This window comes from Heteronotia binoei, chromosome 13 (genome assembly GCF_032191835.1).
Source record: "Heteronotia binoei isolate CCM8104 ecotype False Entrance Well chromosome 13, APGP_CSIRO_Hbin_v1, whole genome shotgun sequence".
Classification (NCBI taxonomy): Eukaryota; Metazoa; Chordata; class Lepidosauria; order Squamata; family Gekkonidae; genus Heteronotia; species Heteronotia binoei.
This window is the reverse complement of record NC_083235.1, coordinates 24558150-24570392: the sequence shown is the minus strand read 5'-3', so window position 1 is coordinate 24570392 and position 12243 is coordinate 24558150. Positions and strand designations below refer to the sequence as shown.

General features: G+C 44.3%; 1 protein-coding gene across 6 annotated transcripts in view; it reads right to left on the bottom strand.

The window, feature by feature from the left end:
- Positions 1-12243, bottom strand: part of LRP1 (LDL receptor related protein 1) — a 518071-nt gene that overhangs the window by 186433 nt on the left and 319395 nt on the right. For all 6 annotated transcript variants that reach the window (XM_060252267.1, XM_060252262.1, XM_060252264.1 and 3 more), the window contains 2 exons: positions 6888-7124; positions 5765-5945 (listed from right to left, as the gene is read on the bottom strand). In XM_060252267.1, the coding sequence (XP_060108250.1) occupies positions 5765-5945; positions 6888-7124 (418 nt within the window). The remainder of the gene's footprint in view (positions 1-5764; positions 5946-6887; positions 7125-12243) is intronic.

Here is a 12243-nt window from a genome sequence, read left to right as displayed (position 1 = left end):
ATGGGCCAAGCTAGCCTGAACTTGTCAGATCTTGAAAGATAATCAAGATCAGCCCTGGTTACTACTTGGATGAGAGACCACCAAGGAAGTCCAGTGTCACTATACAGAGGGAAGCAGTGGCATATTGCCTCTGAAATATCTTGCCTTGAAAATCCTACAGGGTCATTATAAATCAGCTGCAACTTGTACCACCACCAATTACAATTCCAACAACAGCAACAGCAATGAAGTTCTTAAACTTCACTTGAGTTTTTCTGATCATATTTTTGGGAGGTTGTTTTGCAATTAAGGTGGGCATTTAAATACTGTCATAAGCTTCTGCATATCAGCTTCTTAGCCCAGCTCAAGTTGATCCTGGTCATGGTAGTAAAAGGGACTTGGAAAGAAATTAGACTTTGCAACAATTGACATAGCAGAAGCAAGAGTCAAGAGGACTAGAAACGAACCAGAGGCAGGGCTTTTTTTTGTAGCAGGAACTCTTTTGCATATTAGGCCACACACCCGATGTAGCCAATCCTCCTGGAGCTTACAGTAGGCCCTGTACTAAGAGCCCTGTAAGCTCTTGGAGGATTGGCTACATCAGGGGCATGTGGCCTAATATGCAAAGGAGTTCCTGCTACAAAAAAAACCCTGGCCAGAGGAGTTCAAGAAAGAGAATTCTCTGCTAGAAAATCTTTGACAATGAGTACAGGGTGCCCCTCTCCCCTGCAGAGAAACAAGTTCAGTTCAAATCCCCTGCTGCTGCTCACTGCCTTGTATTAATCAATCGGAGTGTGTCTAATTCAATCCATGTAGCCATGTTTTGTGCAACGCCTGTTAAGCACTGCACAAACAACTACGGACATGCAAACTGACAGGTCAGTCCGTTCAGGGATCTGACCGGTGTCACCTGAACTCCGGGACCTGGAACTGAAGTCAAGAGATTCTTGAACCCTGTTTTGACTTGGTGGGGAAGAAGCACAAAAAACTGGACTGTTAGTATTTGGAGGAAATGGGTCAGCCGATGGTGATCAAGTGTACCCCTCCCTTCTCCATCACCACTGTGCTTCTGGAGACAGGAGTGCGCTGATGACTGACTGCACATTGTAATTCCACCCCCCTGCTGGGCCTGTCTGAGCAGCTTCTAGGAGCAGACCCTGTCTTTCAGTCCCGCCGGGACTGGCAGCCCCAGAGACGCCTGTGTGAAAGCAGACAGGACTCTAGAAGTGAAGCCTTTGGGGAGACAACGCAGCAGGAATCAAAAAAGAAAAAGGGAGGATGCGCCCTCCTGCTTAGAAATGCTGTGACCCGCAACACAAGCAAGCTGGTCACAGAACTGCATGCAAGTAAAGTGGGCTAAACCTCCAGACAAATCTGGATCTAGGACGACTCTGCCAAAACCAGGTCACGACCTGGTGACTTACTGATAGCTTTTACCCAGCAGTTTCTCCGTGCCAAGTGCTGAAAAACTAGCTGCCAATATGCAAAGAAATGTTCATGTTGAGATTCTGGAAAAGTGAATCTAAATTCTGCACTAACAAAAGCTGGTTTTTGCAACATACACCAATTACAAAAATACGCACATGTTGCATAATTAATTCTGTTCCGGTTAATCTTGGGGAGAAGCAATGAGCCATGCAGGGTACCAAAGTCTTACCCCTGGAAACCCTGCCTGGCTCTTCTCTATAGATTGCTAGAATCCACTGGGAATTACCCATATACTATCAAGCCTATCATGGCAACCAAAAATGATGTATACTCGCTTTTGAAAAATGAAAACTAGATGCTGATGATCAAATTACACAAATGCAGAATGCACACAGCCAAAATCATAATCCTCATTTTACCAACAGAGTATAAGCTTCTGTCACTCTCTCATCATAACATTTAAACAGCCTTATCTGTGTTATAGAGGAGCCCTATGGTGCAGAGTGGTAAGCCTTCAGTACTGCAGTCCTAAGCTCTGCTCACGACCTGAGTTCGATCCTGGCAGAAGCTGGGTTCAGGTAGCCAGCTCAAGGTTGACTCAGCCTTCCATCCTTCTGAGTACCCAGACTGCTGGGGGGAAAGTGTAGATGACTGGGGAAGGCAATGGCAAACCACCCCATAAAAAGTCTGCCATGAAAACGTCATGATGTGATGTCACCCCATGGGTCGGTAATGACTTAGTGCTTGCACAGGGGACTACCTTTACCTTTTATCTGTGTTATAACATGCTGTACATCTCCCCCCGCCCCTTGGGGAGGGACTGTGGCTTAATGGAAGACCCTTTTGCCTTGCATACAGAAGGTCTCAGCATCAATTCCTGCTATCTCTGTTTAAAAGGAGCAGGTAGTGGATGATGGGAAAGACCTCTGCCTGAAACCTTTGAGAACCACTGCCTGTCACAGTAGACAAGACTGATTCTGATAGACCAGTGGTCTGACTCAACATCAGGCAGTTTCATGTGTTCAGTCTCCAGACTGGCTGCTGCTGTCAGTGCCAAGGGACCGCAGAACACAACCACACCCTCACAAAGGCTGCCAGGAGCCATCCTGGGTTGCCAGCCAGAGGTTTCCTCTGCCCCTCCCCTCACAGACAGAAGAACACACACAAGATGTTTGGTCCAAACAGGTATGCTGCTGCTGTCAACCCAGCAGCTTACGGATCAGCTCCCACAGTTCTCAGGGCACACACTCTCTGCCCCCCCCCCCCAGTAAGCACCTCCAATGCTTACCAAAGTATGCCTGAAGTGTAGTGGGCTGTGTGTGTGCAGGGCTTTTTTTTTGTAGCAGAAACTCCTTTGCATATTAGGCCACACACCCCTGATGTAGCCAATCCTCCAAGAGCTTACAGGGCTCTTAGTACAGGGCCTACTGAAAGCTCCAAGAGGATTGGCTACATCAGGGGTGTGGGGTCTATGCAAAGGAGTTCCTGCTACAAAAAAGCCATGTGTGTGTGTGTGAGAGAGAGAGAGAGAGAGAGAGAGGAAGAGAGAGAACACACTCAAAGATGGCTGTAGAAGGGACAGTTCCATTCACAAAGTCCTAGGTAATGACATGCAGACTGCTAAAGGTCACCCAAAAGGTCTGAGGCACAGAAAGGAACTGAATCGTTGTTGTTGTTGTTTTGTTGTTGTTAGTTATTATTATTGTTATATTGTTGTTGTTGTTGTTGTTTATTTTGCCATCAAGTCACTGCCAATTTATGGCAAACCATAGAGTTTTCATGGCAACAGACATTCAATGGCGGTTTGCCATTGCTTGCATCTGCATAGCACCCTGGGCTTCATTGGCAGTCTCCCAACCAATTACTAACTAATCAAGGCCGACCTTGCTTAGCTTCTGACATCTGACAAGATCAGGCCTGATTGGGCTAGCAAACACTGCAGACACTGAAATCCACATAATTTAATTGTGTGTGTGTAAAGAGAACTTTCAAAACATTTTAACATTGGTGATCCCATCAGTTGTCAGCAAAAAACATGGAAGGCTGAGGGCTTCCCAATGCTCCTCTCTCCAGAGAAGCCATTTCTGACCTGGGAGAAGTTTATTGCTAGGGTGAACCAGGCAAGTGGAGAGGAGATGGTAGGGAGAGGGTGAAATCATTCCCTCCTGCTTCTTGCATGAGCAGAGCTCTGCTGACAGAAGAGACAGGAGGGAGTGATATTGCTTGCTCCTTTAAAGTAGGCCTTCAAACATGCACAGACATTACTGCATGGGTTCTGGGACCTCCAAGGAATAAATTTTCCTGGTGCCAGACAGATTAGGAATTTATGAATATCTGAGGTTGCCTTATACTGAATCAGGCCACTGGTTCATCAAAATCAGCATTGTCTACTTGACTGGCAGCTGCTTTCCAAGGTCTTTCCCATCACCTGCTACCTCATCCTTCTAACTGGAGATGTCAGGGATGGAACCTTGGACTTTTAACACGTCAAGCAGATTATCTACCACTGAGCTGCAGTCTCTCTCCTATCCTTGCATGGCCCTCACAAAAGTCCTTGCATTGGCCCCTCTCCCTGTCCCCTCTAGACAGATTTCTTTTTTGGCAGGCTTTCTATAAGACTCTGATGTTCTCCTCCATTTCAGTGAAACCTCATTTGTCTAGAACCTCTAAAGAACATAAGAGAAGCCATGTTGGATCAGGCCAACGGCCCATCCAATCCAACACCTTGTGTCACGCAATGGCCACAGCTCAGGTGCTATCAGCAGGTCCACCAGCAGGGCCAGAACTCCAAAAGCCCTCCCACTATTGCCCCACAAGCACCAAGGATACAGAGCATCGCAGCCCCAGACAGAGTGTTCCATCTATACTTTCTGGCTAGTAGCAACTGATGGACCTCTGCTCCATTTGTTTATCCAATCCCCTCTTGAAGCTCTTTATGCTCTTCACAAACAAAGGATATGGGAAACAATAAACAGAAATGTGAAAGTAAACAAGCATTCTTGTGATCACTTACAATATTTAAGGCTCCTGTTTATCTGAGCTGCAAAGACCTAGACAAAGCTACCCCCTGGAATAGCGCTGATCAGGGCTGGCCCTGCAACTAGGCAATTGCCTAGGGCACCAGCCTTCTGGGGGCACCAAACTGGGCACCTTCCACATGACTCGGTAATGTTATCAGTGCAGGGAGGGGGGTCAGAAGTTAGTCTTACCTAGGGTGCCAGACAGTCTAGGACCAGCCCTGGTACTGATACATTTATACGGAGAACTGCTCCTTACCACATTCCAAACATAAACTTAACAACGCCAACATTTTAAAAAACAGATGGATTTTACTGGAAGCATACAAGGGTGAATGTGGATTTGCCAGCTTGTTTATATCTGTGCACTCTGACATTAGGAAAAGATATAATGTGGCACCTTACAGTTTCAGAGTGGGAACTGGCTGGCTTTTTGTTAAATGGAAAAAGTATCTGTGTTTGTATAAAGGTGAAGCCTGCCAGGTTGTCACAATTATATTTTGGAGTTTATCAAGATACTCCTTCATAAAGAAGGTCAAACTCAGGGGTCCCCAAAGTGACACCTTTTCTGGCACCCCCGAAATGTTTTTAGGAAGTTTGTGAAAAGAGACTGTGAATCCCCACTCTGCCAAGGAAACTCCCTGGGGCAATAACAATCTCTCAACTTACTCTACTTCACAGAGTTGTTGTTCTGGAGGAGAGGAGAATAAAACTGTACACTATTTTGGGTCCCCACTGGGGAGAAGTGTAAGGTATCTATCTATCTATCTATCTATCTATCTATCTATCTATCTATCTATCTATCTATCTATCTATCTATCTATCTATCTATCTATCTATCTATCTATCTATCCATCCATCCATCCATCCATCCATCCATCCATCCACCCGTCCATATTGTTTTTAATATAATCTATTCATATAAAAATTAAAAAAACTCCATGTATAGTAAGATGTTGACAGTATGAAATGATGTTTCCGCTGTTTGCCTGTGTTTATAATTTGGCATTTTCAGAGATTAGTCTCTATTGTTTTGTTACAGAAACAAACTGGACATTTGCTTCTAAAAGCCTGTATCAAAAACATCCCCTCCCCTCTATTATGTGCTACAAATGCAATCTTACATATTTGAATGGTTCGTTCATCAGAGCTCCTACGAAGTGCTAATTATGAAATGCTACAAAGTGCTATAAAACCATATGGCAGCTAACAAGAGAATTAGAAATCTGGCATCACTGGCTGTTCTTCCCTCACCCACCCATGTCCATCCAACGGTTGCAAAAAATAAATAAAGCCAGCTCTCCCAGTAGTTCTTTCTGGAATAGCACTGCCACACCCACCCGTTCAAAGGGTCCACCACGATGGCTCGTGGGTGAGTCATCTTTCCTTCAATCAGGGTCTTCCGTGTTTGAGCTGCTTTCTGCAGCCGGGCGACACTGATGGTCTTCTTGGGGCCATCGTCAGTCCAGTAGAGATTGTTGCCCATCCAGTCCACAGCGATGCCTTCCACATTGTGAATTCCTGGAACGAGTTAATATCCACCAAGGCACTCAGTAAGGCCAAGCCTGCCGCCGGAGGAGGGACGTATCAGACACCCGGGACGGAAGTGAAAGTGACAGGACCATATGCGTAGTGCCAAGCATGCTGTTACACACTTACTGAAAGGGACAGGGCACGGGGTACATCATATACACAAAAGACGCTGAGAGGGTACATTCACACTACATTAAATAATGCATTTTGCAACTGGATTTTTGCTATTCTTACACAGTAAGAATTATTACAGAAAGCATTATTTAGTGAAGTGTGAATGCACCCATAGAGAATCAAAGATGGAACCAAGCATTTAGGGATATACCCACAGGTAGTATAAAGAAATTTTAAACCATAAACCTTGCGGAGTGCTCTTCTTTCCAGTACCCACTGGAAGGCCTATAGCCTGAAGAGGAATAAAAGGGCACCCTATTTAAGATACTATTGAGATTCTATTCAAATCCTGTTGAGATTTTAATATTCAGAGCACCATGCCAATGAAAAGCTGCTCCAGCACCTAATACGCTCATGCAACCTTTGGGCCACTAACAGTGGTGAATTAGAGGCAGGGTTGTTGTTTTTTTTGTAGCAGGAACGCCTTTGAATATTAGGCCACACATCCCTGATGTAGTCAATTCTTCAAGAGCTTACAGTGCTCTTAATACAGGGCCTACTGTAAGCTCTAGGAGTGGCTACATCAGGTGATGTGTGGCCTAATATGCAAAGGAGTTCCTGCTACCAAAAAGCCCTGGAATTAGGGGTACAAAATTCTAGGGCATAAATCAGCACCCAGAGACATAGACAAAGTGCTACTGGGGGGATGGCACACATTTTTTAAGCAAACAATTAGTGTATTCTGCAGGGGTGGGGAGGGTGTGTTTGAGGGTGAGCAGGAATCTTCATCTGGACACTTGTGGTCCAGGCACTTACCATCTTTCAGAATTGTTTCTCTGTCTGTCCCATCAATCTTCTGCCTTCCAATCAGGTAGCTGGTGGTGTCAGCAAAGTAAATGAAGCCGGTCTCTGCGTGGAAATCCAAGGCTCTGGGATTCATCAGGTTCTCAATGGGGATCATATGCTCATCGGGCACTTTGGCCCCCATGTCCATCCCCCGGATGATGCCAGGCCGCCCTTTGCCATACACTAGGAAGAGCTCATGCTCTGGTTCTGGAAGACAACAAGGGCAGGGTCAGGACAAGAAAGATGGGCTAGGCTTGATTTGTACTGAAGCTCAATGAGGACCCAGCTGGTCGCCACTTGATGTACTGAAAAAAACAGGGCAGCCACAGCCATCCTTGAAAGCACAGGCAAAAAGAGTTTTCCAAAGACTGAGTCAGTGGCAAACTAAGGAAAATAAATTCTGCATTCTTCAACATCTATTTGAATTTTTATGAATCTGATGAGATGTGCATGCACACAAAAGCTTTAATTAAATTAATTAATTAATTAGAATTAAACTTGGTTGGTCTTAAAGGTGCCCCTGGACTCAAACTTTGTTCTTTAGCTTCAGACCAACATGGCTACCCACCTGAATTGAATCTTTAGGCTTATTTACCTATTACACACTGTAGTGTGTCTTGCCTTAAAAGTCAAAATACTTACAAGTAACCAAAATTAAATTCTGAGCCTACAGGACACATAATAAAATATGATGATGACATTTGATTTATATCCTGCCCTATACTCTGAATCTCAGAGTCTCAGAGCAGCTCACAATTTCCTTTACCTTCCCCCTCGCCCCCATAACAGACACCCTGTGAGGTAGATGGGGCTGAGGGAGCTCTTACAGCAGCTGACCTTTCAAGGACAACTCCTATGAAAGCTATGGCTGACCCAAGTCCATTCCAGAAGGTGCATCCGGAGGAGTGGGGAATCAAACCCAATTCTCCCAGATAAGAGTCTGCACGCTTAACCACTACACCAAATTGGCTCTCTTTGAATTCTTTTACTTAACTGACACTCCATAGCTGGATTGTTCCCTTATGAACTTACCTGACTACGGTGGTCATCTTCAGAGACCCTGCCCCCAACTTTCAGATATTAGGCATGTGGCAACCAGGAAGAGAGCCTTCTCGGTTGTGGCTCCAAAACTCTGGAACTCTCTCCCCAGTGATACATATCTATCCCCTTCCACCAGCAGGTGAAGACTTTTTAGTTTCATTTGGCTTTCCCTCAGCAATCTGTCCTTCCTGCCCAATTTTTAAATTGCCGTTGTTTTTGTGTCTTGGTATGTTTTAGCTGTCATTTTAATTACTTTTTTGATGTATCATTGCAGTTTAATTTTAAATTGCGATTTTTATTATGTATGTTTTAATTTGTTTACTACCTTGATGGTCCTTGTGAGGACAGAAAGGCAGGATATATAATAACATTTTAAAAATTGAAACATTTGTAATACTTTAGTAAGGATTTGTGGGGAGGGAAGTATGGCAGTAGCATATATTAAGGGTACACTGGCAGGAGTACCCTGGGATGAAGAACTAGAGGCCTTCCCAAGTGCAGCTTCCAATCCTATTGGCTATGTGATACAAAAGAGGCATAAAATTACCCAAGTATTTTTTGAGTTCTTTGGTCTGTGTCATATGCACCGAGTTCATTTACCTCTTCAGTCCTCTCTATAAATGATCCTTCTGTGTTCAGTCAACATTCAAAGCTGGTGATGGCAAGTGGGGGAGGGGGCGGGGCCCAGGGCCAGAATGGCCGCTCTCCTTCCCACCCTATGTAAGTTCAGCTAATGCAAGAGGAACCTTGGTTAAAAGGTTTTTGTACCTTGGACAAATGGGAATCATAGTCCCCAGAGTGTGCTGGAGCAGCTAGATTGGTATGTCATAAACAATATTCCCTCTAAGAGCCAAAGTGGAGACTTGTGAGCCAAAATTCTGCTTCGTGAACTACTGGCATTAAAGTTGTGAGCTACTGCAAAAAATTAGTTTGCTTTGGGGCCATTTTGCCTGAGCTAAGACAAAAATGTGTGAGCAAGAGGGTAAAAACCTGTGAGCTAGCTCACACTAACTCAACTTAGAAGGAACACTGGTCATAAAGTCCAGCTTGGAATCTCCTCAGGAGGCTAGGGGAGGCAGTAGAAGTCCTCAGAGCACAAAATCCTACCTCGTTACTCTTGTTGTGTCCTTTTTAATATTGCCTGTACACTGGCAGGCTTTAGCTCAGAACCATGAGTGCTGGATACCCATGATGGTTGTTAAAACATGTCTCTCTGGCTTCTTACCTGAACAGGTTTATGTTTGGCCTTCTACAATGACAAGTATTCATGATGGCTCAGTCACTAGTGGCAAGCAGAGTGACTCTCAATAATAATAATAATAATAATAATAATAATAATAATAATAATAATAATAATAATAATAATAAATTTTATTTCTATCCCGCCCTCCCCACCTCGGCAGGCTCAGGGCGGTTAACAATGAGAAAGAAGAGTAGAAATTTATACTCTGCTTTTCTCTATCTTAAGGAGTCTCAAAAGGGCTTATGGTTACATTCCCTTCCTCTCGTATAACAGTCATTTTGTGAGGTAGGTGGGGCTGAGAGAACAGTGACTGGCCCAAGGTTACCGAGAGGGGGTTAGATAAAAATATGGAGCAGAGGTCCATCAGTGGCCAAGTGGAGCAGAGGTCCATCAGTGGCCAAGTGGAGCAGAGGTCCATCAGTGGCTATTAGCCACAGTGTGTGTGTGTGTGTGTGTGTATATATATATATAAATTATTGGCCACTGTGTGATACAGAGTGTTGGACTGGATGGGCCATTGGCCTGATCCAACATGGCTTCTCTTACGTTCTTATGAGATGGCTGCATGTAGAGAAGAGGGGAATCAAACCCCATTCTCCAGACCGGAGCCCAATGCTCCTCATCACTACACCACAAATGCTCTACGTAGCAGGAACGTAAGCAACTGTGAAGTGTCTGGGAGTGTGTGATCAGTATCTTATCAGACTGATGGAAAGAAGGACATCAGCGATTTATTAACGCTCTGGCACCTCATCACGAAAACAAACTGGAGACTGAAAGAACTAGGCCAGAGGCTTGGTGACTAATGGATTTTGCTGGGAACTCATCCCCCTTCTTGTGCAAGCCTTTTTTTTTCCTGGCTTAAAATCAGCCACAAGACTTACTCTGACCAGAAGTTTCATATCCACACGCAGCTCAACTTATACGTAAACAGGACATAGCAACATCTGGAATTCTAGGAAATTGAGAATGGGCTGATTTCCCTCATCGCTAATCACAAGTGTGACCCTCCTTTCAGGGGTGGAAGTAAGCTAGTATGAAAGCACTGAGGTAGCTCTTGTCTTCTGTTTTGAGCCCCATAAGAGAAACCAAAGCGATAAGAAATGGGCATGCATGACCTTTACCTTTTCATCCAGGTCACAGAAATTTAGATGGTACTCAGGGCTTTCTTTACTAAAGATCTGAGGGGACAGGACGCTACCATAGCATTAGGCCCTGTAGGCCACTAAGGCATGATTAACTGAAGGTGTTAGCTTCCTCAAAAGTTATTACCCTCAAAAGGTGCTAGCTTCCTCAAAACGCTTTAAGTTGTGAGCCACAGGCTTCTAGAGCAACATTCAGAACAAAGACAGAAGAATTCTCCCAGAAGTGGGAAAAGAACCCCTGCTGCCATTCCTGTATAATCTCTGAGAAGCCATACTGTTTCAGGCCAATGGCCCATCCAGTCCAACACTCTGTGTCACTCAGTGGACAAAAAGAACAGATGCCATCAGGAGGTCCATCAGTGGGGCCAGGACACTAGAAGCCCTCCCACTGTTTCCCCCCCTTCCAAGCACCAAGAATACAGAGCATCACTACCCCAGACAGAGAGTTCCAAGAATACACTGTGGCTAATAGCCACTGATGGACCTCTGCTCCATGTTTATCCAATCCCCTCTTGAAGCTGTCTATGCTTGCAGCTGCCACCACCTCCTGTGGCAGTGAATTCCATGTGTTAATAACCCTTTGGATGAAGAAGTACTTCCTATTATCCGTTCCAACCCAACTGCTCAGCAATTTCATTGAATGACCACGAGTTCTCATATTGTGAAAAAGGAGAAAAGTACTTCTTTCTCTACCTTCTGTATCTTATGCATAATCTTTAAACCTCAATCATGTCACCCCTTAGAAGACATTTCTCCAAGCCAAAGAGCCCCAAGCGTTTTATGTTTCTCCCTGGCCAAGATCAAGTCAGGAAGTAGGTCTTAGTTCCCAGAAAGCCGTTAGCTGTTGATCTGATTGTGCCACTCAACAGACAAATATCTCAAGTTCTGAGGTAATAAAAGCGACACATTCATGAGCACAGTGTGGCTTCTTAGAACCTTATGTGAATAAACTCCCCTCGACTCCCCCACTCAGTCTCAAATCATAATTCGGTTGTGAATGAGAAGCACAATTGCAAAACACTTGGGAGGAGGCAGCTAACTTTTCATTTAGAGTCTTAAATTGGTTCAAAATCTAAAATTACAACCTTGCAGGGATATACAATTCAAATCTATTTTTCAGTCATAACCTAATTCAATCTGATTCAGTCCAAATCTAATTCAAACCTGGTTTCCAGTCCTGCTCACAAATAATTGTCATTAACAAAGAAGTGTGAATTTTTGAAGGTTTCACAGAATGGTAGGTACAACCATTAGTGACTGGAGAAAGGAGGGGAGAAAGGATATGCAATCCCTGAGCTACTCTGACCAAGCTCTAGGAAGCATCTAATCACTAAAGATAATTGTCTGGGCAGTAATGTTCGGTGTTCTTGGTGCTTGGGGGCAACAGTGGGATGGCTGCTGGAGTTCTGGCCCTGCTGGTGGACTTTCTGATGGCATTTGAGTTTTGGTCACACGTTGTGATACAAAGCACTGGACTGGATGAGCCATTGGCCTGATCCAACATGACTTCTCTTGTGTTCATAATTTGTACAATTCTTCTTCCTTTTCCAATCCTCCTCCTATTCCTCCTCCTCGTTCTTCTGACTCAGAGTTCTTGAATAGTTCCAAGGTCCAGTCCTCTTAAAGGCAATCACCACAGCTAAATATTTAATCTCCTAATCCTCATCAACAGGGGAAAACTGGAAGATTTTTTTTTTAGTTGATAAAATCCACATAACCTATCAAGAGGAAGAACAAATACCTTTCTCTCAAATCAGACCAGATTTCACACTCCAGTAACAAAAGTTGTAAGGACTCAAACTGACCTATCTGCATTTACAAACTTGGTCTGAACGCACTCATACCTGAAAAACAGACTTCAAGTATGGCAGAGGAAAAAGAATTTAACTTGGAGAGA